A 27,221-nucleotide genomic window follows, 5' to 3' on the forward strand; every position below is an offset into this window, starting at 1 on the left:
TATTGTCTGTGCTGCTACAATATCTTAAAATATGATAACACAGCTACATATACTGTGGTTTATTTCAGTGTTTGTGTGCCCTCAGATGCTGCTCAGTCCAGTTGCCCTCATTTATGGGCTCATTCCAATGAAAGCCACCTCAACTCAGATCCAAATCACACAACAGGCCTTTGTCGGGTTTTCTGCTATTGTGGCACAGTTAAGCCACAACTGCGGGGATTAAATGGAAGCACATGATGATTCAGCCCCGTGATTTGTCAGTGAGTTGGGTAATGGACTCATTTCCTCTCCTTGCCTTTCTTCCTCCTCCAGTGGCGCACACAGCGGAGCTCCTCTTTCTCTCCTTCCTCCTCCCCCGATGGCGTCCCCCCGGCTGGAGACCTTCTGCTGCCCGAACCGGGACCCGGCCACGGAGCTGGTGGTGAGCTTCCAGCCGGTGCTGTTCTCGGCTCTGAGTCTGGGCAGCGCCGCTGTCAGTCTGCTCTGCTCCGTCCTGCAGATGCTGCCAAAGCGCAAAGGCTACAGGCGGCTGGGCCAGTATCCGCTGCCCAGGCCCGCGTCCTCCGCCCGGATCCTCTTCATCATCAGTATATGTGACATACTGGGATGTGCAGGTAAACCCAGAAAGGACAGAGTGTTGTTTGTTTGTTTGTTTTTTTTATTAACTTGGCTGAGAAGAGCAGAAACTGTCAGTTTGGCTGTCAGCGTGCTGCGGCTGCCTCCAATTACGCACGCAAATATTTACTTTTTAACCCTTTTCTTACTCCACATTTGCCTGTGTAGCTTCTTCTATTCCGGAAAACACTGAACAGCATGTGTTGTGTAGTTGTCAAAGGACAACCAGGTGAGCTCGTACAAAATAAAGCCATATCTGCTATCATCTTTTTATCATATGCCTATTATTAACACAACATAATCAATGGGAAAGTATCACAACAGCCTGATATACTGATAGCAGCTGCACATCTATTTTCCTTTTTGTCTGTACTGATTTGAGTACAGGATTGTTTTTAAAGCAGCTCGATGAATTTCATTTTGATGCACCAGATTACAGGCAGTGTTCACTCACAGTTGACGGATTCAGTCGTATACTTCTTTATACTTGGTGCCCGGTGAGATCCATTCATCACTGCAAACTATCAGTTTGAAACGCAGTTTGCCAGATTCAGCAAGTAGTCTGCATCATGTAGACATGCTGGGAGACCTCCTGTTTTTTTTTTCCATGCCACAAGTTTCATGTAGGAAATGGAAACACCCTTATAAAAACCCAGCTGGAGGCCATTCATATTTCCATGATGTAAATCTGCCATTAAAAGGACTCCGTGACTGAATGTAATTAATTCACGTGCTTAAAAATGGAGGGTGAAAGGTAGCAGTCTGCTGTGTGTTGAGTTAATTAAACCCAGACTGAGAGGTTCTGTTTGTGTTTGTATTTATTTCTCTCCTCTTCTGTTTGTGCTTGCTGCTAAAGCAGGAATTTTCCTTTTTACTCAGCGGAAAATGTGCTTCTCTCCCCCCCCCCCCTACTTTTCCAGGTATCATGGTCAGGTCGTCACTCTGGCTGGGCCTGCCGAACATCATCAACCAGATCTCAGTGGCGAACAACACCGACGTTTGGCCCGAGGTCTTCTGCGTTGGCAGTGCAGTATGTGTCACCCCATTAAGCTTTTATCTGAGCTGAGCAGATCCACAAAGCATGCAATATATAAATATATAAAGTACGATTTCATGCACGACAGGTTAAGGACGGTCAGACAGTCGAATGTGTACAATCTAACAAATACCTCGGGACAGTCATTGACCAAAAGCTGAATTTTGATGCTGTGTGTCTCAGTGTTTGCTTTGTCTGTCCCCATACCCATATCGACAAAATCTTAATGAACGTGTTTTGCCACGCATCGCCGTTTGAAAATCTGTCTTTGAAGAGCAGGAAATCTCTCAGTCAAACAGTTCAAGTGTCCAGTGAGCAGATTGATGAGTCAGTTTAACTGAGCGTCCCTGGACATATAGCTGGCTTTGTTTTAAATGATGACTCAGTATCCATTAAACAGAGAATTGCTCCATTTTGTTTCCCCCCTTGGACAAAAGATCATGGTCCCAAAGTGCAGAACCAAACCATTTAAAGAGAGTTCTGTTCCATCGGTCATCATAAATCAGAGCTGCACTCCACAGTAGAACTGCCATAATGTCAGCGTCAATGTCCATGGCTATTTGTTTCAATGCGTAGTCAAAACAAGCTTGCACTGCCAACCGGAAATATCTGTCAGTGTGTGTCTTTTGAATCCCAGACAACAGAAATAATATTATCTGATTCCTCTGTCACAGATGTGGATCCAGCTGTTTTTCACTGCCTCTTTCTGGTGGACCTTTTGTTATGCCGTTGACGTCTTCCTGGTGGTGAAGACGTCTGCAGGAATCAGGTGCTTGTACAACACTCTGCCTTCTGTTCACCGGAACCGACGATCACCTCAAGCATAAAGTCTAAGATCTAATATTCTAATATTCCAAACCTCGATTTGTTCCACTGTCCGCTGTGGATGTAGTGTTTCTGGGTCAACTTGCTCATTTAACCCGGGGGGAGGGGGGTGGATACGGAGCTGCAGCATGTGTTGGGTTATGAGCTCAGTCTCATGACTTGTTTCTTTCCCCCACCAGCACCATTATCCTCTACCACATGATTACATGGGGTCTGGCCGTGCTGCTGTGTGTTGAAGGTGTGGCCATGCTCTACTACCCGTCCATCTCAGAGTAAGGCTGCTGGTGATTTAGTTGATTTTTATTTCCTGCAAGAGCTCTGTAAGAAAAGGCTGCACCCAAATCAGTTTCAACATCGCTAAAATCTTCCAAGAAGCATTTCTTTGTCCCAGTGAACTTCACCCCACTTTTTCGCTCCGCCAGTTAGCCTTTTTGGATAACAGTTGACACTTGCATTTTGTTTCATCTTCCTGTGCAGCTGTGAGCAAGGCCTCCAGCACGCCGTCCCTCACTACATCACCACATATGCACCAATGCTGCTCGTCCTCGTGGCCAACCCCGTCTTCTTCCACAGAACCATCGCTGCAGGTCGGTCCTCTGTCCTCAAATCTCTCCCGACACTTCTTACACAGGACAGAAATAAACACTTTTCTCGTCTGTCCCATCGCTGTAGTGACATCTTTACTGAAAGGACGACAGGGCATCTACACCGAAAACGAGAGGCGGCTGGCCAACGATATAAAAATGCGCTTCTTTAAAATAATGCTGGTGTTCTTTATTTGGTAAGTTTGGCATCCTTGAAGGGACAGTCTAACATTTTGGAGAAGGACTCTTACACTCATACAAAATATATTTCGTTTTGCAGTCAGTGGCAGTTTCTAATGAAATTTTAGCACTAATTCCTCTGATAAAGTAAATGAAGTGAAAACAATGTAATAGATTTTAATATCAGATTTTTAAATAAATAGATGGACAGATGGGGAGAAACTATCCATAAAACACAACTGCACAGCTGTGTGGCATAAACTTTATCCGCTGTGATGTATCAAACCTGCAAAGCCACTGGCCTCCGTCTTTTAAAAATAGTTTTTCCCAAATTATAATGTCAAGTTTTAAAATAACAAATGTGATTTGTCAGAGATTAGTTCTAATGAAGCGCTCACAACACAAACTCTGTCTAAGTAGTTAAACATACACTGTCCTATACAGCTGATGTCTGTCCAGAGAATATAGATGAAACTATGAAGCAATTTTCAGAGACGTAAATGAGATGTTGCTTTTGCTGTTGATGCTTTAGCTGGGGTCCCAACATCATCAACGAGAGCCTCCTCTTCTACCTGGAGATGCAGGCAGACATAAACGACATCAGTCTGAGGAATGTCAGGAACGCAGCCCTCATCACCTGGTTTATCATGGTGGGTTTAAAAAAAATGAAGTCAACATCCACAATAAAGCTCATATTCTCACCAACATCTAACACCTTAATGTGGTGTTTTGTTTTTTTTTCTTTCCCCCCCAGGGCATCCTGAACCCCATGCAGGCTTTCCTCAACACCCTGGCCTTTCACGGCTGGACTGGCTTCAGCGTCGACCTCAGCTTGCAGCGGAGGAGGGAGCTGGGCTGGGACTCCATGTCTACGTCGGTGACTAACGCAGGCGGCCAAAACGCCATAGTGGGATCTACTCTGCTTTACCAGAGTCACATCCAAGAAACCAAGAAAAGCCTGCTGGGCAACGGGCAGCCTCACTCCGACGCCATCAGCGTCCTCTCAGAAGGTAACTTCGCTTTTCATGACAGTAACAGGTCGCCTGTGTATGAGGGCTGGTGACACTGACTCATCGCTCATCAGCATCGCTTACCGCACAGTAGTCGCTATGGCTGGACTGCCTCTTCTTAACAGATCAGGCCGTAATGACGTGACATCATCCACTGAGGAAGCACTGTCTGATGATGAGGTCATATGTTAGTGCCACAGTTTAGTTGTTTTTTTTTTTTTGTTTGTTTGTTTTTTATTGTGATTAAATTAACTTCAGAGGTGAAGATTTGTATTTGTATTTGAAGCTCTCTGCAATTTCGGTCAGCGTTGTTGACAGAGAGTCATGTCACGCTCTGCAGAACTGCTTGTGCCCATCTAAATAGTACAGGAACATGAAATTGAATTCAAAGGGCAGTTGCACATTAGCGTTGAAAACCAACTGATGTCAGAATGACCGTGTTTGCCGATCCAATGTGACCACTGGACTTAGTACGCTGCTCTTTACTGGGCAAGAAGGATAAGTGGTATGGATAAAAGTGGTATGCTAAAGCTAATGCAGCTTAATACAACAAAAAATAATGTAGCTGTAGTTTCCTGAGGTGTTCATTCATATTTCAGATGGATTTATTGCAGATCTGCATCACTATACCTAATTGGTTTTAGTGAAATGTACCTCGTGGCTTATTAAGGGCTGGTTTTCCATTAAGCCGTTTCATTTTCAGGCTCCTGGTTGTTATTCACGCTTGGATCCCCGTCATGCTTCCATGGCTCACTGCAACATTTTAAACGAAGAGACATTGTTAATTATATTAGCATGTATTTTGGGATGATCATGTCACACCATTTTCTATTTGTTGGAAGTTGTGTTTGAGCAGTATGTACATCATGTCAAAAAACCTATTCTGAAATGATAAGTCCGTAGAAATAAAGTGAAAAAAAAAAAAAAAAAAAAAAAAAAATTAAGTTTTTCACTCATTTATACAGCTGCGTTCCCAAAATACATTTGTGAATAAATACATTCACATCCATACAGTAACATTCATTCATCCACCTGAATAATAAAATGATAACTAACTTTTGGCCGGTACTGTCTACGGATATATTTAAATCATTTGTATATATACATACAGTTTCATGTGCAGCATGGCGGTATGGTGGTTAGCACCACTAGCAGCACACAGACGCACATAAGCAGTAGATGGATGGATGAATGAATGAATAGTTTAATAAACTGTCATGGTGTCATGTGCACTAACACCCAGTAATCCCCCCCCCCCCTCCTATTTTGTCTTGCTAGGTTCAGAGTCTAGTACAGTTGAAATCCACATTTCCAGCGAGCTCCGAGACTATGAGGATGTAGACGCTGATGGAGAATCGCTGGACAACTCTGTGAGGCACTAGCTGAGGTCAACAGCCACTTCTGCAATGTCACGTTCCCCTTTGCAGTTAATTTTGTATTAGTTTGTCTGATCTTAGCCTCCATTGTCCTCTCATGGCTCTCCCAAGTGTTAACTGGTCACGTTGATTTCGTTAGCTGGTAGAACAGAATGAGTGGAATTTTTGATTCCAAGCCTTTCATTTTTCTTGAAGCTTTTTTTTATTTAGAGAGCTAAATAGTCCCAGAGCCAGTCTCACATGTGTAGTATTCAGTCAGCGAAACAATTTATGGTAACTGTCTCATTAATGATGCACATGACGGGCTGGTTCAAATGCTTAAGGAAAAAAAGTTCTCTGTGTTAGACACACTCATTTGTGATACGCTCCGATGCCGTTAAACGTAGGAGGAACTACAGAATGTAACGTTTTCCAACTGTTTATCTTGTATTTTTGCACGTTTATTTTATACAATATTAAATATTCCAAACATTTCTTAAGATTGTCACGGTTTATCGGCACCTATTGAGGGGTTGTAAACAAGATTTTGTTAACGTCATACTTAAGACCCAAACCAAAAAAAAAAAAAAAATCCATTCAAGACACAGGCTTCACTGTTTCTGATATCAAAATAGAGTGATTTATTTGAGACACTGAATGACTTCAAAGTTTTGTCTTGGAAACAGGTGAATGCACCCTGGACCAGGGTGTGAGAGACAGTAGCTGTCACAGCACTTATTCCATACTGGGCTCCTTAGCATGCCAAGAATGGCCACAAACCCACAGCCCAATTCTCAGTCTGACACAGACAATAATGGCTCTCAGCAAACGATAAACAATGAATCACCCATTAATATTCAATTGTGACTTCAAAGTAAAAAGAGAGGAGGGGACAAAGAGAAAAACAAATTGGCCCTTTACTTCCAGCAAAATCTGAACAGTTGCTGAACCTGCCGTTACAAAAAAGTGCACTTCACGTTACTCGAGCTGAATTTGACTGAAAACAGAAGAAAAGGCAAATCACAGTGATGGCATGTTCATTTACTGTCTTCTTTTAGTATCCAGAGGCAGACTGCCCAAATTTAGCCCACAACACAGGCATTTCTAAACTGACCTAATCTGAGTAGCAGGCAGCAAACCGTGGGATTGAACTAGACCAATCACATTTTATTAAAAAAAAAAAAAAAAAAAAAAAAAACAACCCACAGAAAAGACAACAGTGGAACTTTTGCTTGCCCTAATACCTTGTGGTTAAAATATGCTCTGCATTTTCAGTAGCTCAATCTAAAAGTACCAAAGAGAAAGTGTGGTGACGCCAATCAAACTACAGTAGGTCTCCAAAGAAGTGTCTAGCTGTTGACCCTCTGACTTCCTGTTCCACACCACAAAGCAGCAAACCAAACATGAGACTGCGATGGTCGTTCACTCCTACGTTGGCTTTCAGTGATCTGATCGGAAGTTATTCAACTAATCTGTTGTGATGCTATTTGTGGCTCATTGGAAAGGGGGGGAACAACTTGATACAATTAATGATTGAGAAAGACTGTTAAAAGAAGCTGATGAGACATGCACTTTGTTTGAGAAGGGGACTCATTGCACATTTACCAGCAAAGATCTGACAGCTTTAGCCATTAATGAGCCCCTACAGGATGGAAATAAAGAGTACTGAATATAAACATATATACACAGTATATAAGTCTGTGTATTAATCTAATTTACATATCTTTACATTCTTTAAATTTACATCCAAAAAGGGAGAAAATTCTCTTTGTAAACCACACTTTTCACATCTTGTCCACAAAATGACACTTTCTAATCTCGAGTGAATTGAGCAGGTCATTTTTAGGATATTATGATTATTTCTTGGCAGGTTTTCCTTTGTTGACCTGATGTTAAACATGAACTAAGAACTACCTTGTAGCGGCACATTCAATATTGACTTTCAAAAGTCCGTCTGTGGAAAATAGACCAAAAAAAAAAAAAAAAAAAAGCAAGAAGTACTCTTGAAACAAACTATTCTCCACTGAGGAGAAGCTAAGCACCCTGTCAACAGACAATACCAGTGCTTCAGTTTTGATGTTACTTTTAGCATGTCACCAGTTTGTTCTTTCAGACATGAAGTAACATTTGCACAAAGGAATTCTAAAACCACAACCTCTCTTTCATAATTTTCTGCCTTTCATAGCCAAACATGTGTCTCATGAACACCATTCTCTTTCTGTAAAACTCATCCTTGTGTTTCCAACTCGTCCAGCCTGATAACAGCTGGACCGGTGGCAGGGAGGGATCACAGCACTTCCTCTTAAGAAACCTTTTTAAGCACGAATGCACCCAGGGCGTCGGATTCAGTCCAGTCTTGAGGAGCTCTTAACTTGCTTCCATTCTGTCAAACAGGTGTATCATAAAACACACATTGACAGACTGTACGGTGAACGGAGTTCAGTTGGTGTTGGCTCCTCAGAAGATGCTGCAGTCGTCGGGTTTTATTCCTGTGAGGGTTGTCTTTCAGTCCACCTTAACAGCTCTTCTTGAGCAATGAGAGTGTGTCTGCTGATGTCAGAAGAAGGCAACTTGCTGCACGTTTCAGGATTCATCATCAAAGTCTCAAGTTCGCTATTTTCGAAGATCAAGAACACATACCTAGGAGGTAAGATTTACATAGCATCAATAATACATTCCAAGCAATGTGTGCTTTTATTTGCTACTTCTTCTGTGGAGGAAGAACGAAACATAAATACAGAAGTTGTCCATACATGAAGAAATTTGATTCATTACAGTAGCTGTGGCTTACCGAGCCATCTGATGCACTGGCACCAACTTTGTCCCCAGTGCTGTTCCAGCAAACCTCAAAAATACCACCAGTGCCCCTGTAGCTGTGCACCAAGGCTCCAGTCTGAAACAGAACAAGCACATTCATTAGTAAACGCCATTACCCAACAATTTCTGTGGTCAAAATCAACCCTCTGCTGCTTCTAAAAGTCTGACACTTACCGTTGTGTTCCAAATGTGGACGCACTTATCGAAGGAGCCACTAGCCAGGTGTTTGCCATCGGGGCTGAAGGCCACACTATAGACGGGTTCCTGGTGTTTGGTCAGTGTGTGAATACAAACGCCTCGCTCGACATCCCAGAGTCGTACTGTTGAGTCGAAGGAGGCACTGTGGGTGTGTGAGGCACAAATAGGATTAGACTAGAGCCAAGGACATGTAATCAAGTCTCACATTTCAATACGTAAAGAAATGCTCATGATTAAAAGGAATGAGATTATTGAGCAAAAGTCTCTGGGCCTGAACAATGAAACAATGCTAACATGAACCTCAAATTAAAAGAGCTGAGATTGTTGATCACTACAAAATAAACGACAAAAGAAAGATCACAGGTAATAAATGTGTTTCATGAAGAAAGGCCCCCTGTGACAGCAAAACTGAGACTTTGTTGAAAACAATTACTGAGGTGAAGAGGTTGATTAACACGTCTTAAAAAAAAAAGAGGCTATGGATTGACACCAAAGTATAAATAGATGGGCTTTTTCAGATGTGTGTCGAGAAGTGAAAAGTGAGAAAGACAGCCCGCAGGTAACGAAACAACAGTTAAAATGTAGCACGTATAATGATAATGGACATCCGCGTTAACCCAACATACTGAAGTTCCATCCAAGCTGTGGAGGGAGTGACTTTTTTTTTTCCTGTGTGAGCTATGAGCAGGTATGCTGGATTATCAGTGAAGGCTGTAAATTCCTGTGGTATCTGAACGAGAACATTTGAACATGCGTGCACATCTGGGTCAGGGCGTATGGCTGTGGGCCACTGACATTTACTAGCACTGGGATTTTGTCTGGAACCTGGTTTCTCCTTTAGCATGTAGAGTCTCCCCTTCCCAAAATATATAAAGACATAAGAACATTCACTTATGTATGGCTTGTTTTGCACAAACTCTCAAAACTGAACAGTGTGTGTGGTTGCCCTGTATGGTCCTGAGTGGTTTCCCACCTGGCGAGCATTATATTGGAGTTAGGGTTGTTTGTGCTGGGGCCTGTGGGACTCCACTTGATGGTGTAGATCTCTTTACTGTGAGCCTGGAGGTCGTGAACACAGGACTCCTGCTTCATACTCCAAATCTGCATGAGAAGGATATGGCAACAGCAAAATATGAGCCATTACAAATCTCGGCTACAGATTTTTCTCTTTAACCTCTGAGGCTGAGGAGAAGTCTTACTTTTAATGTCATGTCATCTGAGCAGGAGGCGAGCAGCATCCCCGATGGATCCCATTTAATGGCATTAACTTCATTCTGAAAAACACAAATGTTGTTAGCATGCGTGGCATGAGAGTAAGCACGGTATGGTGGAGGATAAGGTCAGACGAGCAGCAGGGAAAAAGCAGTTTACCGTGTGGCCTTGAAACGTCTTGAGTGGCCGGTCGCTGCCAAGGCGACATACGTGAATGCACATGTCTGTGCTACAGGAGGCAAAGGTGGTGTTGTTCTGCCAGTCGACATCCAGAGCTGGAGCTGGGAAACATTTTAATACAAAGGTCCACACTCATTAAAGAGTTAGGGGGCTTGTGGGGCTGCAATGTGACCACAAGTGAGCACGAAATTAATGCAATGTGAGCTCAGTTTACCTGAGTGAAAAGGGAACTGCTGTTTGGCTTCTCCTGTGTGTGCGTCCCAAATGATTGTCGTCTAGAAAATGAAATTGAACATTTCAAACCACAAATGCACCATTTTAAATGCATCATTAAAATGATATGACACATTAAAGGTTCATTAAAATGTGCTCCAACAGTATCAGGGCTTGAAATTAACTGCCATCCCACCAAATAGTCAGGTAGGGTAAAAGAAAAATTAGGCTGTGTGCATCTGTGAAATGCACTTATTTATCCTGCAAGTTTAATTTTCAGGGATCATACGTAAAACAAATGCAGGTCATGTCATTGTAGCATTTAATTTAAAACCTCCAATAAAAAGTACTTTTATTCCATTTATTCACTTATTAATAAATCTGTATTTTATTAGATCTGGCTGCGGGCTAAATAATGCTATGATGTACAGTTTGCACTGTATTTTATGGATACCAGAGAAATAATATGATACAGATTTATGCTCTGGCTGTGATCCTGAAATGAGATAATTTCAAACCCTGGACTATTGGGTTTAAAAAAAAAAAAACTAAAACAAAAAAAACAGTACAATATTATTTAAAAGAAAAGCTAATCTGTGCTTGGGAAGCTTTATGAAATACCTTATCTACACCAGCACTGAGAATAGAGTTCCCCTTCTTGTTCCACTTGAGTGCAAATATGGGCCCTTTGTGCTGCCCCAAGGTGCTTGCCAGATTTCCTATTGGATAAGAGCCATATCCATTTGTTTTACAAAAGAGCCTTTAAGAAATTGTCACAGAGGTTATATTATTCACAATAACAGTGGCATAAACCTATTGACAGAGTTAACACTGTGCTGGAATGACAGAGGACATACCATCCTTTGTCCATATCCTGGCAAATCCATCATACGAGCCAGTTGCCAGGAGAGTCCCATCACTCTGTTAGGTGGAAAGATATCACAGCTCTTACTTTGCTGTCCTCAGCTACACAGCCTGCACATGGTAAGAGTAGAAGAGTAGAGATGGGGAGAGATGACTGGGGACCTACATTCCAGTCCAGTGAGGTGACGTCTTTGTTGCTGGGGACATCCTGGCCACCTTCTCGGATACAGTGGCGCAGCACCAGCTGGGTGGAGTTGGAGTTGTTATTCTCGTTTAGGTTCCAGATCCTGGCAGTGGAGTCCCCCGAACTACGCAGAAAACCAACACAGCAAGGGATGGTTGGGGGGGTCAAAACTTTATTTCATCTTTAACTGTCAGCCAGGGTTCTTTGAAAGCCATTTAGCTTTCAAAGTAAAAGCCAAAGTGTGCATGCAATACAGCATGAGTCATTCAGAGAAAGGGACTCACCCTGAGGCCAGCAGATCGCTGACAGGATTCCAGGCACAGATGAAGACTTCAGACTCGTGTCCTCGGAGCACTGTGGCTTTACTGGCTGGTATTGCAACATCTACATCCATCTCCATGGGTTCACTGTGGTTATCTGATAAGAGTTGGAGTACACATGGACAGATAAACAAATACATTTCCACACATTCAGAAAAACGCATATCAACGCCAAGACTGAAAACCTGGGAGTAGTTTAAAACACATTTGTGATGAGTTCATATCAAGTGAATATTAACTCCTACCACATGGAGGCTTAAGCACTACCGCCAAATAACAGAGAAGGATGAACAAAGTATTTGTTGGTGCATGCCAGTGTTATTTTTATGAATCCGAGTCTGATGACTTTGCATGCTCGTGATTGTTGTCGTATAATTAAATACCCAGTTTCAGTCATGGATACAGCCTTAAAATAGAGTAAAGCTTGGTGAGCCTTCATTACATTTGTACTTGGAAAATTCTCCCCACATCTTCAGACAGTGAAACCATACTCATACACAATTCTTCCTGTTGCCATCCACACCTTAGAATTAAATTCCTGGGGGATACACTAACACAAACATCCACTCTGCTTCCCCTCGTCTCGAGTTGCATATGATCTACACCTCTCTGGATTCGCTCACAGATGAAGATAAACAGCTGCTAATAATAACACATTCTCTGGAAACCACACAGCTATTTTGGTTTTTGCAAGCTTGACTATTAGTTAAAAGTGAGATTGTCAGGATTATAATGAATAAAGAAACATTATACAGTAACTACTGATACAGATTTAAATTATTAAAGAATTATTTAAAGTAACTTATGACATGCTTCACTGAAGACAAAGAATCCTTCCTTATTTGTTGTAAATAAAGTTGTAAATAATACACTTAAGTTGCAAATAAAAAAAATGACTTTTTTGGTACTGATCAGTCTTCACAACGGCTGACTGAAGAGTTTTTTTTTTTTTTTAATCCATCTTGAATTTCACTGATCACAAAATGACCTCATACAGACTATGTCAGTTTCTACAGTGAGATAACTTAGCATTCGCATTCATGACTTACTCATGTTGTGTGTGCCATTCTCCTCTCCATTGATGGTTGCTTCGCCATTCTTTGGTGCATTAGATGAGTTTCCAGAGGTTGACGCTGCCATGGCACCAGCCGCCTGCTGCTGAGCTAACTTGTCACGGAAGGCCTGCTGCCGCGTCTGCACCACATCTGGCATGACTGCATCGATGAGCGACAGCGACTCGATCGGCCGACCATCGAAGACTGTACCATCCTGTCAAGGTGATGGGATGGGGAGGAAACAAAACACATCCCAAAGTCATGGAATTTTTCATTAATGACTTGTTTCTTAATAATACATCAGCAATACATCAGGTTTGAAACTTGTTTTCAACTGAAAATTCCTTAAGAAAACAGTCTGCAGTGGTATTTCCAGGATAAATCTAGGCAAAAATATAAACCCCAGTTCTGTCAGAGGCACAAAAATATGTTGTTTTAATATTTGTGTTTTTTTTTAAATCATTCAGCAATTAAAAACAGCCACAGAAGCTGGTAAAAACAGGTCTCTGCCCTCACCTCATTGATGCTGATTTCAGCCTCCACATACTGAAGCCCTTTCTGCAGGATGGAGATGAGGGCTGCAGGGGGCACTAGTGTTCCATTGATGTTGGACTGGCTGATGTGGCTCTCAATGCCAAAGGTGAACGCTGAGTGAGAGAAACCTGAAAGCACCACACCATTCGCATTTAAGAACGTGATAAAGCATGCCAATACCAGCGCTGACCTCTGAGTCACTCAGCCTGTATCTTGCCAAATGGCTTTGGAAGCAGTCTCAGTAAATAACACTATCTGAGCAGCTACAGTTTGAATCTGTGGTCGATGGGTGAACAGCATGATGGCATCTAAGAAGCTGAGCACCCACTCCCACTGCACTCTGTATCTTAATGCAAGGCAGGGTGCAGTGTTTCACCATAGCTTCAGTAAAACTAGGTTACAGTGTGTTTTCTTTTCAGAGCTTGTTTAACAGTGATAGCTGCATTCTATCCAACACTGCATAATCAGTTAAACCCTTCAAAAATGTATGCATCATGATTCATAGCACGTTGCTATTTATCAGATATTAGCTATACAAACCTGATTCTTGGAGGTATCTGTAGACCAAGAAGTTCACTTCGTCACTGGTAATACTCATCTTAGCCCAAAGAAAGGGAGGAGGTATGTTGGAAGGCAGGGCTCACTCCTGAAAAGGAAATTAAAAATCAAGAGTTTGAATGAATGTTTAGGTCAGCAGTCTAGCACAGTCATTAGTTAGTTATCAGTTATTTAAATTTGACCTCAATCACATTCTTTAAAACATAGATACAAACGCACACTGCAAACGTCTGTCCCAGGTTTTGTTTCCATATTTTGATAGACAGGCACAGCACAAGCAGGGAAGCCCTGACCTCCAGCCTTTCTTTGTACATGCTCTCTCATCTTGCCCATTGCTGCATGATTCTGTCCTTTGACAATGTCAATAGCTGGTCACTTAACCTGTAAATCCACGAATAGTATTGGATCCAAGTATTTTCAGCCTCTCCTCAGTGGCCTAATGGGAGTGTCTATATCCATTTGGCTTCCACTGAGAACTGAATGATGCTTCCCATTAGTGACCCAGCCAACCATCTAGATGAAAAGAGCCCTGATAAAGCAGTAAGGATATTAAATGCCAGTCTACTGCCCATCTAGTGAATTACAGAAGAGACCAAGGGGCTAATTATTCATAGCAGGCAGCCTGACCTCCCCTTATGAGTTATTTTCAACAAATAGGGGTGTTTAATAGAGCTTATGTTAACATTTCAATTGAGACTGTCTCATAACTGTTAGAAGCGGAAGAAGCGAAAAATGCAATTATGTTTTAAATTCCATCACATTTTTGTCTGCAGGCTGATGAACACTGCAAGAATGATATAGTTTAGAATTTTCCAGTGACTCATGCCTACAGATTATGAGAGCAGCCTAAATAGAGTTGGACTACGATTACATGTATACTAACAAACACAATGTAAACAAACAACTAAATTGGAGGTAAATGTGATAAGCGTGAAAATGGCCTTAAAGCAAAGCAAACAAACCTGCAACCCGACAGTGACTTATGATGTAAAAAGGCACGCAACTATTTGCTCTCCGTTGGGAGATAAGGGGACAGACGTTTGCTGAGTGAAAATGGGAAAAAAGAAGGCAAAAAAAAAAAAAAAAAGGCGGTGGTGTCAGGTATGAAGAATGCATGGCTGTCCAAACTTCATTCCAAACACTGTCCAGGCCCACTCAAGTTTCCCTTCGGTAGCATAGCAACAAGAGCGACCGAGCAAAATAGAGAATGGTGTTGTCCCAGTTACCAGTAGGCATACAGCCAGAGGGCTTGAACATGTTACTCAGCATGAATTATTCACTTTCACCTTGGTATATTCTTTCACAAAGAGCCAACCTTTATTGTACCACAACAGACCTATTAAAGGCCAGAATTATAACAGCCTCTACAACTAGTGAAGCTACAATTTAATGTCTCACTTATACAAAAGGTATTAAGTTACAGCGAGAAAAAAAATATCCTGCATCTCTTAGAAATATTATTTAACCTGAATAAACATGTTCAATCTCATATTTTATATATTGTCATTATCACTTACACTAATAAACGTCACTTTCAAAAGAGCACGGGCCCTTAGCTCCCTATTGTCGAAAACAAAGCTAAGCTTTGACCACTATCACCATACTTCTCTTTCACTAATTAGCTTACTTATGGGACTACGAAGAGCTAGCCACATCAAAGCAAGGCTGCCACTGCACCCAAGGCAACAACAGCTACATACCAAACAACTGGAAACGTAATTAGCAGCCAGCCCAGAGGGACACGGGTCCCTTCAGTGTAAGGCAGGAGCAATAATCCCTCTAACAGATGGGCTCATGATGCCACCATCACCAACTCCCTTGGCATCTGAGCCATCCAAGAAACCACACATTTATGCAAACCTCTGCTGTGCCTACTGCAGTTTATCTAATTGATAAGGAAACGGTAGCTGAAGATACAGTTCCTCTGAAAAGAGGAAGACATCGCAAAGTAAAAAGACACTTGCTAATAGAGCTGCTCATACACAAACACTGTCTTCACTCCACCACCAGTCGCATTGATGTAATTACACGCTCATCTGCAACTCACATTGCTGAGACTTTTTGCAATGTTCAGTACCACCTTCAATTTACCAGCTTAATTTGATTTTTTTTTTTTTATAACTGGTTGTTTCCTAAATTCACAGTGGACAGAATTTCACCTATCTTGTTTCTTTTCTCTCATTCATGTTGAAAGAACCTGTCAAAAGCACAGGTGTCCCATTTGACAAGTTTCTCCCTATTCTGTCAAAAGTAGCCAATTTCTCTCAGTCAGATTACCTGTCAATCACAATTTTTTTTGCGTGACAAAATACTGTCACAACAGATTTGATGTCCAGACCCAAAGATACAAGTATTAGATAGATAGATGCTCTATTAATCCTGAAGGAAATTGTCCTATTGTTAAATAATCAGACATGCATTTAGCTATAACTTAACTAAGTAATCGTTTCCCGATTGCTTTAAATGCTTTATTTTATTTAGTTCCTGGTTTCAAAGAATGACTTCGAAACCAGTTCTGTACAATTGCTTGAAAGACTCTTTGCTAATATTGTCAGCTCACAATGCCAGCTTACAATGTCACTTTGGTGTATTATTGCCAAAGGATGTGGTTAGACCTTAAGAATAGCAAAAGTCTCCATAACAAAGCTCTCTGATGAGGCCTGACATGTTGTGGCTGCATTTTCCAGTCTATCATCCAATGCCTGTCAACCAAGCAAATACTGTTTACACAAGTTAGGAAATAATATACTAAGTCGTGCCTCACTTGCACAATTGCCACCCAAAGTGTGTACTTGTCTCCCTACATGCTCGGTTAATGGGGTGTAAGCACTGAGTGCACAGCTGTACTGTGACTGAATGCTTCAGGTGGAGAAACTGACAGTGTAGCTTTTACAGAGATACCACTTTAACAACACAGACATTGTAAACTATTGATTTAAGTTCACGCCTTTCAAGACCATTGTCTTGGAAAAAAAAATGTTGAGTATACTTTGGACAAGCTTGAGAGTCCATGCTTTACCATACAACAAAGATTTATTTGCAGTTGAGGGTGACAGCATTGGACTGTGCATGTAACGGCTGTATTAATGTATTAAGTAGGATAGCACATGATTATTTATTTATGAAATATCCATCTTGAGTCCAGGCAAAGCATTTCAAAGACATACACATGTTCAAAGGATTACATGACAGGACCTCCAACTTTGGAAAAAAAAAGTAGTTAAAAGATTGACAATAGTTTGAAGTTTTGACTGTTTAAGGAGATTTTCAGCTAATGAGGTGGGAACATGAATTATGATTCACTGTGAACCAGTTTAGAGACCTGCCTAAACATTGTGGTAGATTATGAAACCAAAATACAAAAAAAAAAAAAAAAAAGCTATACACAGATCAAACTTGGTCTTATCTGTCTTAAAGTGCTTTTAAAAGCATAACGTGTGTATTTGCATACATTAACACAGACAATTTGGTATCAATCCAATTTCTTTCCATGTGAATTATCCATTCTGAACCGAAATAAAATTAAATAAAAAGGTGTATATATATATATATATATATATATATGTGTGTGTGTGTGTGTGTGTGTAAATAAATAGCACATATATTTTAAACATATAAGTAAAAGAGAAATGCAAGTGACACAGCCAGCCATCTCTTGCACATTCAGGTTTGAAAAGAATGATGTAAAAGAAAAAACCCAGCATACCAGGGCCCCCATTTTCTCCTGAACAGTCACCTCCTGACAGATGTGCAAACAAGACCTGGAAACAGCAGCCATTTTCTCTTGAACTGCTCTGCTGAGTAAAACCCGCCTTTGAAGCTTCTGGTTGGGCTGCAGTCTTCAGGGGGGGAGGGGAGGGGAGTGTGTAAGTGTGTGTGTGTGTGTTTGTGTGTGTGTATAAGAGAGAGAAAGGGAGAGTGGGGGAGGGGAATTAGGGAGGGGGATGGTGGAATGGGAGCAGGGTGATAAATAATGATCTCCACACAGGTAATCACAACAACCATTTGAGCATTATTCTTCGCCTCTCTCAATGAGTCACTTAGGGGCGGCCAATGTAGGTCGACACACGGTGGGGGGATGGTAGCCCTCAGCCTCTAGGGGAAACACTTCTCCCACGCTTCCTATGGGTGGCAACGCTTTTAATATTTACCAGGGGTGGCCAACAGTGTGCCAAAAAATACAACAGTCTACAGGTTTTCATTTCAACCACAGACTCCACCCACGGACTAACACTCCTTTTGAGTTAAGGGGAAAATGGCTTATATGATATTATCTGCTGATCAGCCAAAAGTTAAAGCATGCACACCACTGGCTTCTCCATGGTCCATAGCTGGAAACCCCTAAAACCACTGGGCCTGATCTAACGCATCTTCTGGCATTTACCGATTAGAAGACTTATTAGGGGAGTTCATTTATCTTCTACTGGTTATCTGCTTCCGGGGGGGGGGGGTACACCTTGGACAGGCCACCAGTCCATCTCAGGGCCAACACACAGAGACAGACAGAGACAAGCGACCACTCAGACCTACAGACAATTTAGAGTCACCAGTTAACCCAAACATGATGTCTTTGGACGGTGAGAGGAAACCCACGCAAGCACAGAGAGAACATGCAAACTCCACACAGAAAGGCCCCAGCCCAGGGAATCAAACCCATGACCTTCTTGGTGTTGGTTTACAGTACTAACTACTATGCCACCGTGTTGCGCCATCATTAGGGGAAACCATGAGAGAATTCACAGCCATTGATACTGCATACGTACCCCCGAAAACCTTCACACTTAGCTACAATGAGCCAAATCTTTGATAGAAGCCTTGTTAGATTTGCAGGGACATCAGTATTAGGTGTGTCTTTTGCTTTGAAGAAACAATTGCACATTCACCGGCGCTACTATCAATTATATTTCCACCTAAGGGGACGAATGGGGGATGGTGACAGGCAGTGAGGATCACTCAAAGGACTCATCATGATGGCTTCTAATCAGAGGCGTCAGGACCTGAGATCCACCCTCATGCTGAACCCATTAGAATCACATAAAAATGACAACTCGCCCATTGTTGTCATTTAGTACTCTCAAAAAAAAAAATAAAAAATAAAAAATAAAAAATAAAAAAGGATCTCAGCAGCCTTACATTGTACAAAGAAGATAACCCCTTGGGCCCTTTCCCTGTTGATGCTGACAATACATTACATACCTATTTGTTTCATTGTTCATGTATTTATCATCTGAATCCTCTTTATTCCGAATCAATCATTGTGTACATATGTGAAGGATACAGGAAACAGTGTACCATAGTCATTGTCAAAGACAAAGGGATCATTTCTTGCTGAATATTTATGTCCAAAATATTAACACCCAAAGTCAAGAATGGTGCTTAAAGTCAAATTAAAGCTCTTGCAATTAAGAGCACATTCAAGTGAGTCGATAAGTTGAAAGACTTGATGCATATATCATGAAGGATTTAATATACCAGTAACCACTAGCCCTAATCCCAACACTACATCTTGTGATAAAGGAAGTAAGTCTGGTTGTTAACTGGCTACTATAGTACACTGCTATTTTAAAATAACCACGTTATTCCATGTCTGTACTTGGGCGGTTGTCCTGCCTTAATCTTATTTCTCCAAATAACCTGGTTTCATTTCAATGTAATCACACAAAGAGCCAGTTGCTGTGGGGTATGCACATGTGCCTCTGTGGGGGTGGGTGGCAAGTAAATACTATGGGTTGAGGGGACTGTGGGACTAAAAGAATAGACCCAGAAAAAAAAAATCTTCATTTGTCACACTCTACTTAGAAATCAAATAGCCCCATCAATACTCTGATCGTGAACTCATCATGACATACATAAAGTACTTGTTTTGGGGTTTTTTTGCATCATGTAAGAAAGAAATAATCAGTAGATTTTCAATCAATAAACAGCACAGTTGACAAACTGTGCCTGGGACCATTACCTTCGTCACTGAGAGGAACTGAAACTATTACACATATAGGGGAATGTCTTAACCTTTCACACGATCATCATTTCAGAAAAAAAAAAAGGGGGATTGTGTAATTTCAGTCATTTCATTAACTAAATACATATTCCTACATTCAGTCAACAAAGAGAAAGAACCAAGTATTCTTGAGACTGTAGAGTCAACATAAAGGCCTCAGCCAGGCAATTCTTTTCTTTTTTTTTTTCCTTCAGCAAGATGAGGATTGCACAAATAAGCTGTAAACACAGCGACAAACCAGTGTGGGCAATACAAGTGTTGCTATGGTGACCAGAAGATCTTGCTTCTCTGTCAACAGCTGCTCATGCCACCCTGAATACCCCCCACTCTCCTTGAGCTTTTCCTTCCATCTGACATCAGGGTCAAACAAACAGAGCAGACCAGTGAGCTGAAAAACTGATCTTTATTCTAAGCATTGCCTTGACTTATTTTTTATCTTGCACTCACACAGTACAGAATTAACACTGCACAACATAGATTCCCCTTCAAGGTGTCCGTGTGTCCTCTAAACTGTAGCAACTGACTCCATATTCAGAATGAAAAGTTTGAAAATTACAAATTCCTCCTTGCAACTAGACAGAACTCAAGCGTGCTAATAACTATCATTTCTATAGACATTTTAAACCTGCATGTGTGACAACAAAACCAGATGCTTTATTCAAACACATCCCCTTCCTCTTTCATGAATTGATAGCACTATATGTTCATGTAGCAACACACTTGAAACTTTCACTGGCATTCTACAGATGGTTGTTTCACTTCCGGAGCAGTGTGCTCAAAGCCACAATTCATAGTTTTCCTGAAGGCAGCATGCCCCTGGTTTGTGCTATGGTGTCTGACCAAACATTTTGTCAGAAAACTTGTGAGCACATTCACAACAGAACACCACAAATCTTACTGACTTCTATGAACAAGTGAATGACTGCCTATAAATGTCACTTTAGTAAAATGCAATCATGCCTGAAGGGCTGATATTGTACACAGCAAGTAATTGAAATAGTTCCATAAAAGTGAAAGGCTTATTTTCCTCTCCATCCAACACAGCATACATTTGGGTGTGAATGTTGGACTGTTTTCTTGAGAAAGTTGGACACACCTGACAGCTGGAGCTAGGGCTGTACTTTATTAGGGGGAAAAATTACGTGTCTGAGATGTACATTATAGAGTGAAAAATCATGAACATTTCACCAAATATATACAATATGTGATCCTTGGACTGATATACACTTATACACAACCATAATCATCACACCTCCTTCCACTTCTGGTTTCACATATTCAACTCTGACACCAAGGATGGAAATAATAAACCTAACAAATGAACTTGTGTGAGAACAGTTGTGTTGTGGATTTATTCCAACAATTATCACTGCTTAATCTACGTGGTGGAAGAAAAACAGACACTCTGGTAGGTCTGATGATGGTAACACTAAAAGGTAAAACACATTTATCTGTGTGATGGCAAAATTCATGGAATTAAAAGTACACATACTAAGCATTACTTACATTAGGGCCACAGCCCAGCCCAGCCCTCTTCTCTTAAGCTTTCATGTACGTGACATTGTCTGTGACAGTAGATGGGTTTCATGCATATTTATAGGCCGCCATGCAAATATGCACAGCAGTCAGTTTTCTATGAACTTTAGTGAGGGGGTACACTTCCTAATTTCAGGTTGGGCTGGTTCACTAGTGAGGCCTGCTTTGTTTGTTCGATAAATTAATTACGTCCACCCTCCCCCCACACGCAGGAGCACATTGTGATGTCCAGAACCCTAAAGTCAGGCTAAAAAAATGTAATGATGGCGCACCTTTCTTGTAGAGCGGGTGCAGAAAATGTGTTTATTTACTACGGAAAATTTTATACATTTTTCCTGTCAATTTAAATTACTTTACATTGTACATCTTATAAGGTGACTATTGCACAAGAGCACATGGCGGTGCTAGTTCAATGATTTCCATGGAATGTATGATCGTGGGGGGGAAAAAAAAAAACAAAAAAAAAAAACACCTTTTTCTTTTATGAGTCAAAAGGTATGAGCCGTTTTACGTGAGTGTGCACGAAAGTTATGTTTTTTTACTTAAAAAAAAAAAAAAACAACCTTGAATTATACTTTCACTGCCATTAGTACTGCCTTATCTTGATAAGGGAATGTTGACATAAAGTGGTTTTGTTAGGTAATGATAAATATTAAAAAAAGAAAAAAAAATTTGATCATCCACCCACACTTCACACAGTGAGGCAGTCTTGTCAAAGCATGATGGAGCCAGCCTTATAAACCATTGCAGGTCAAGATGTGTCTGCGTTTTTTTTCTTGCTATTAAATGCTGTTCCCTTCATGTTTTTATAAGCGCATACTTTCACGTTTACTGACAAGATAAGCTTACGTGGCTCAATCAGCACACAGTGAAAGAACAATATTCCCTTTTGTAAAAAAAAAAAAAAAAAAGTTTCTGCCATTGGCATGCGTGTGCTTGCACAACTTCCTGAACAGTCATCCACCAGCATAATGGTGTCCCCCAACACATTACTTCTGAAAATCTAGTTGAAAATCACAGATCGACTTCAGAAGCACACTAGGATCATAGAAACAAAAGGTCTTTGTGTCTCTCCTTAATTTTCTGTCAGTACCAAGAAATTAGGTTGCCTACATAAAAACTACCCTTGGAAAAAAAATATTTCTGCCTATTTAATGAGCACAACCTGACATATAATCACTAAAAAGAAATTGGCATATTCTATTAAATGCAAAGAAGGAACTTGAATCATTAGCGATAATGACTTCAGACAGTAGGAAAAGGAATCAATCAGCTGCTCAACACTGAAATGGTTGAACGCTTAGCACAACCTTAAAAGTGGTTTTGTTCCACTTGTTTTAATTTAAATACATGCAACACATTCAAGGCACAGTGGAACCAAGTTCATTATAAACAAAGCCACCTTACTAAATCTAAAATGAATCCAAATAAATAGCTACAGCCTTATACTAGCCAGTACATGTATGGGCGTTATTTCAGAGTAACTACTTGTCTGCCAGTTGGCAGATAGCCCACAAACACCGCATGTCTCTTTTGGAGGGCGAGAATGGTTCGCCTCCCCCATGGCCTATCATAAATAAATACTGCTACAGAAATATTTGGACAGCCCAGTACAAAGCTTTGCAGCACCACAAGGCTGACATGGGCTTTCTCAGGGACTTCCTTGCCCTACTTATGAACAGGGCATATATTTCTGTTTTGGACGCACAGTCTAACACAGTTGGATTTGCTTTGTGTCTACTGCGCCACAGTTCTGTCATAGTCAATTCACACATTCAAATAACTTATCATGAATAAATTTAGAGCACATTAAGACATGATTGCAAGTCACAAAATGAATAAATTATGATTCTTCACATATTACTGTCCATCCAATTTTTCTTTTCCAAACCTGATACAAAGAACAGCACCTTCCTCTCACGTTAGTCACAGATCAAAAGACGCATAGACAAGTTCCCTGTGGTCCAAAAACATTATTCATCCATGTCCATCTAAGGAAACACTATGTTTAAAATGTTACAATAAACACATGTCTACACACTTTATAGATAGATAGGAGACATTCCAGATCCAATTTCAAACAATACTAAAAATAATCACTTAGAAATCAATAATTGGAAACTGTTCTGTTCTCTTAAATAATTAAGACATAATAAAACCCCATAGCGCTTTAACAGTCAGCACTAAACCTGTTTTTTTAACGACTGCAATTAAGGGTCACTGCAAACCTCACCTCTGGTGACAAAACGGGTAAACATGTTAGTTAGATCTGGCAGTGTAGCTGAAATCAATGTTGTGAAGTAAACATTTTTTTTAATCCCAATTTGACCACATACGGACATCTTCAAATTGGATTTATATCAACTATGCAAATGCAGTAAGACACTGAATTCAAGTTGAACTTTTCTTAGTCCAAGAGCCAACTTACCTAAATAGTAAAAACGTTTAACCGAATGCTTATCTGCTAAATATAAGCTGTATCCCAAGTCTCTTCTTCTGAATACCTTGTGATCCCCTGAGATGACCTCGGCATCTCAAACTTTCAAAGTTTTCATCATTACCATGCTGTGTTCCTTTGTATTAAAATTATAAATATTATTACCGCAGAAAACCCAGGAAATCTGAAATGACAATCCAACATTGTTTATGGCACATCGACATGAATGAATGATTATTATTGTCAGACAGGGATATGTAACATCTGTGAGAGAGTCACAGCTCTCATCTAATGACAAAAACACCAACACAGGAAAAGTGGCGCAAGACCATGTGAGAGGCTCACGAAGTACAGCAATGACAGAAAGATGCCGAAAAAGGTCAAGTGTCTGTGATTCTCACCAAGGCTTTGCAGTCCTAAAAATGGTATCTGGGACAGCCCTTGTGGTCTTTGTAAACTAGTATCCTATCCTGTAGTGACATAACCAAGACAACAAACCCAAAGCCATCTGTTAAACGACAGTGTCAGCAATGTGAGTTTGATAACATATGTTATTAGTATTTGTTCTACTCAGACTTTTAATGGATGGCCTATTACATATTCATATTGTCTGAGCTGATTTCCAGGGAAAAACCTTACCCCATATGTAAATCCAATTAGTACAGCTGTTGTGTTGACTGTGGGGATGGCATTAGTGAAGACTAGGTGCCCAGCTTATGTCCATTAGCTTACTATCAAAAATGGTCCAGCCGGTATCTTCTCCTCAAAGTGTTCTGTCCAGTGTAGCTTCTTTGTTAATATGCCTCCATCAGTGGTTAAACAAGACTGGCTGATATTATGAGCAAGCAACATACAACTGCTACGATGTCAACTAAAAATGGCCAAATTCGTTAAGCGTTTATTATCTGGGCCGGCGAAGAGAATCAGATTAAGGAAGCATTCAAACAGCAGGCTCTCTTCAATGCTATCTTCATCTGAATCCTTCTTCATGCCTTGCTTTAACAGATATAATGAACACTTTGATGCTCAGAGGCCAGGCGAGACATCTTAACTGTGTTTGTACATGCTGCATCCCATTATTCCCTCACCTAGAGAGAACAGATAGAGCTACTTGATGTGTGAAAAAGGAGACGACTTTGTAGGTCAGACAACATTTCCAAATCTCTTCATAAAAGGATAATTTGCTCTTTGCTGCATGGATATGTGCAAACACAGTGTCCTCACATTTCAGATGTTACTTCTGATACACTGGAGCCTCTCCTGTGCTTTAAAGGGAGTCACAGTTGACACCGTCTGGATTGAGCTTAACATTGTAGTTATACAGTAACATGAACTGTCCTCTTGACTACTGGTGGCGATGTCTAGTTCAGCTGAACGGCCTTCCCCTCCCCCACTCATGCGCTTTAAGTCTGCAAGGGAATATAAATACTTATCATTCATATTTCAGCTTGGGCAAAAAGAAAAGACCCAAACTGCACCAGTGCAACTTGCTGTGGATGGTTTCTATTGTGCTGTAAAAGACCGAATTATTCACCAAACTGGGACAAATGCTTCAACCTGTTCAAACTTATTGTATTTTTTTTTTTAAAGAAGTGGCCCACAGCTCAGCTAGCAAGGTTTAATGGAAACACCCCCCCCCTCTCAAAAAAAAAAAAAAAAAAAAGTAGGCGAAAGTAGGTTGTTGGGAGAGATGGGGGGGTAAAAACAAAACAAACAAACAAAAAACAACAACAAAAGAGTGGAAATTAAAACAGAGCCGAGCAGGAATTTCAACACACGTGTGAGTGAAAGGGTGACCGAGCTCTGCCGGCAAGCTGCTGATGAGCGACGTTACCACACATTTCTCAAAGTCACTATTGTCTGCGCTTAAAAACAACTATGAGGAAATAACAACAACAACAAAAATAAAAACACCGTTCACACACACAGACACAGACGGACAGCCAGACACGCAGTGCAGCCCACACCACTTTCTTTCTCTCTTCTTCTCTCGTTACCTTTTTGTTGTGAGAGTGAACTCGTGGTGTCCGCCGCCACCTCTTCCTCTTCCACAAGGAGAAACCTCCAACTTCACTGAGCCGGCGACGCTTTTCCTCCCATTTTGCTTCTCGTCATATTTTCAACTTGCCCACCGACCGACCGACCGACCGACCGACCGACCGCCGCTGTGTGTGTGTGTGTGTGTGTGTGTGTGTGACTCACTGTCGGTTTTATTCGGTGCGCTAAGCAAAGCCCGTTTTCGCCCCAGACACACTGACAACTGGCGGTAAAGTTGGAGGAGGAGGAGGAGGAGGAGGTGGAGGTGGAGGAGGAAGAGACAGAGAGAGAGAGAGAGAGAGAGAGAGAGAGAGAGAGAGAGAGGGAGAGGGAGGGAGGGGAGGGAAGAAGCGAGCCGAGTTTCCGCGGCTCCGGGAGTTCACTGAGAACGAAGCGGGGACGGAGAGAGACGGCGGCGGGGAGCTGATGGCAGCAGGGTAGAGAGACGTAGACAGAGACTGGGAGGGAGTGAGAAAGAGAGAGAGAGAGGGTGGTGGGGTGTGGGTGTGTGTGTGTGTGTGTGTGTGGGGGGGGGTGACCTTAAACCTGAATATTCAAAACAATGAAAACACAAACGCGGGTTTAAGTTTATTAACACTCCCACAACCATGCACACACCACGCGTCCTAGCTGATCTGCCAAAACGCCTGTTTGTAAACAAATAGCCATATTTTTTATTTTAATTCACTGAGGGGGGGGGGGGGGGGGGGGGGGGGGGGGGGGGGGGGGGGGGGGGGGGGGGTGGGGGGGGGGGGGGGGGGGGGGGGGGGGGCTCTTACATAAAGAGATAAACGCATGCTGTCGTCCAAAGTCTTGTTTCAGAGGCTGTGCAGCTACTGTATGTCAATGATGTGCCTGTGTCTAAAATGGAGCCTCACATTTGATCCCACTGCAGATTTGCACATTTAACGAATAGAATTATCGCTAATAATAATAATAATAATAAAGAAAACACGTCCTAAAGTGGGATATTACTTCCATATTTATCGCTGCACCGTCCTCTCAGGCTGAACAGCCTTACATGCTGTCTTTCTGGCCCCTGAGCTGCTCCTCCCCTCCCCCACACGCCACTATTTTTCGCCTGCCCGGTCACACAGCGGTTGATTAATTCTCCTTTCGCCTTGCTCAGTCATTCAGATTTGGAAAGTAAATAACAAGTTGACATCATTACGGCTCTACACTGGTGTGACACATTCCTTCGGTTACCGTACGCGCCGTAATAAGCGCGCACGGCGTGTTGCTCGCCAAAGCCACACAATTCCTCCAGTGTGTGACTGTTTGCTTTTGGTTGGACTGTTCGGACATATTTGAGTTTGCTGTGTCAATACATTGTTCATGACAGTTTGGCTTCAGCAATTAGACTCGATATGTGTTGTCCTTCGCTGATTACAGGATAATCACTTTCTGCTACTTATTGTTGGTCAATATGCTGTTTCTATTGTTTCACTAACCCCTTCCTGTTCTCAGCCAGTT

General features: G+C 41.5%; 2 protein-coding genes across 2 annotated transcripts; one reads left to right on the top strand and one right to left on the bottom strand.

Annotated features, from left to right (window-relative positions):
* Positions 1-358: 358 nt before the first annotated feature.
* On the top strand, positions 359-6,019 carry gpr143 (G protein-coupled receptor 143). Its single transcript, XM_029530949.1, has 9 exons — positions 359-614; positions 1,536-1,645; positions 2,326-2,420; positions 2,656-2,748; positions 2,954-3,063; positions 3,149-3,257; positions 3,773-3,890; positions 3,995-4,250; positions 5,529-6,019. The coding sequence occupies exons 1-9, from the start codon at positions 359-361 to the stop codon at positions 5,630-5,632; spliced, it is 1,251 nt and encodes a 416-aa protein (XP_029386809.1). The 3' UTR covers positions 5,633-6,019.
* A 209-nt stretch (positions 6,020-6,228) lies between these two features.
* tbl1x (transducin beta like 1 X-linked) lies at positions 6,229-26,101 on the bottom strand. Its single transcript, XM_029529992.1, has 15 exons — positions 25,709-26,101; positions 13,723-13,828; positions 13,165-13,310; positions 12,643-12,862; positions 11,558-11,690; positions 11,256-11,397; positions 11,083-11,146; positions 10,847-10,944; positions 10,227-10,287; positions 9,992-10,113; positions 9,820-9,894; positions 9,594-9,721; positions 8,597-8,762; positions 8,397-8,498; positions 6,229-8,245 (listed from the first exon to the last, which is right to left on the bottom strand). Exons 2-15 carry the CDS (start codon positions 13,778-13,780, stop codon positions 8,219-8,221), a joined length of 1,542 nt encoding a protein of 513 aa, XP_029385852.1. The 5' UTR covers positions 13,781-13,828; positions 25,709-26,101; the 3' UTR covers positions 6,229-8,218.
* Between the last annotated feature and the right edge of the window lie 1,120 nt (positions 26,102-27,221).

The sequence above is a fragment of the Echeneis naucrates genome, chromosome 21 (assembly GCF_900963305.1).
Source record: "Echeneis naucrates chromosome 21, fEcheNa1.1, whole genome shotgun sequence".
Taxonomy (NCBI): domain Eukaryota; kingdom Metazoa; phylum Chordata; class Actinopteri; order Carangiformes; family Echeneidae; genus Echeneis; species Echeneis naucrates.

What these genes read in the sequence shown, in the direction of transcription:
- tbl1x (XM_029529992.1), bottom strand. Translation starts at nt 13,780, where the DNA reads ATGAGTATTACCAGTGACGAAGTGAACTTCTTGGTCTACAGATACCTC. An exon ending in CTGAAATCAGCATCAATGAG is followed by an intron (nt 12,863 to 13,164) that starts GTGAGGGCAGAG and finishes TCACCTTGACAG; the next exon opens with GATGGTACAGTCTTCGATGG. An exon ending in TCAGTGCTGGTGTAGATAAG is followed by an intron (nt 10,288 to 10,846) that starts GTATTTCATAAA and finishes TTCATTTTCTAG; the next exon opens with ACGACAATCATTTGGGACGC.
- gpr143 (XM_029530949.1), top strand. Translation starts at nt 359, where the DNA reads ATGGCGTCCCCCCGGCTGGAGACCTTCTGCTGCCCGAACCGGGACCCG. An exon ending in ATGCTGGTGTTCTTTATTTG is followed by an intron (nt 3,258 to 3,772) that starts GTAAGTTTGGCA and finishes TTGATGCTTTAG; the next exon opens with CTGGGGTCCCAACATCATCA. An exon ending in TCATCACCTGGTTTATCATG is followed by an intron (nt 3,891 to 3,994) that starts GTGGGTTTAAAA and finishes TTTCCCCCCCAG; the next exon opens with GGCATCCTGAACCCCATGCA.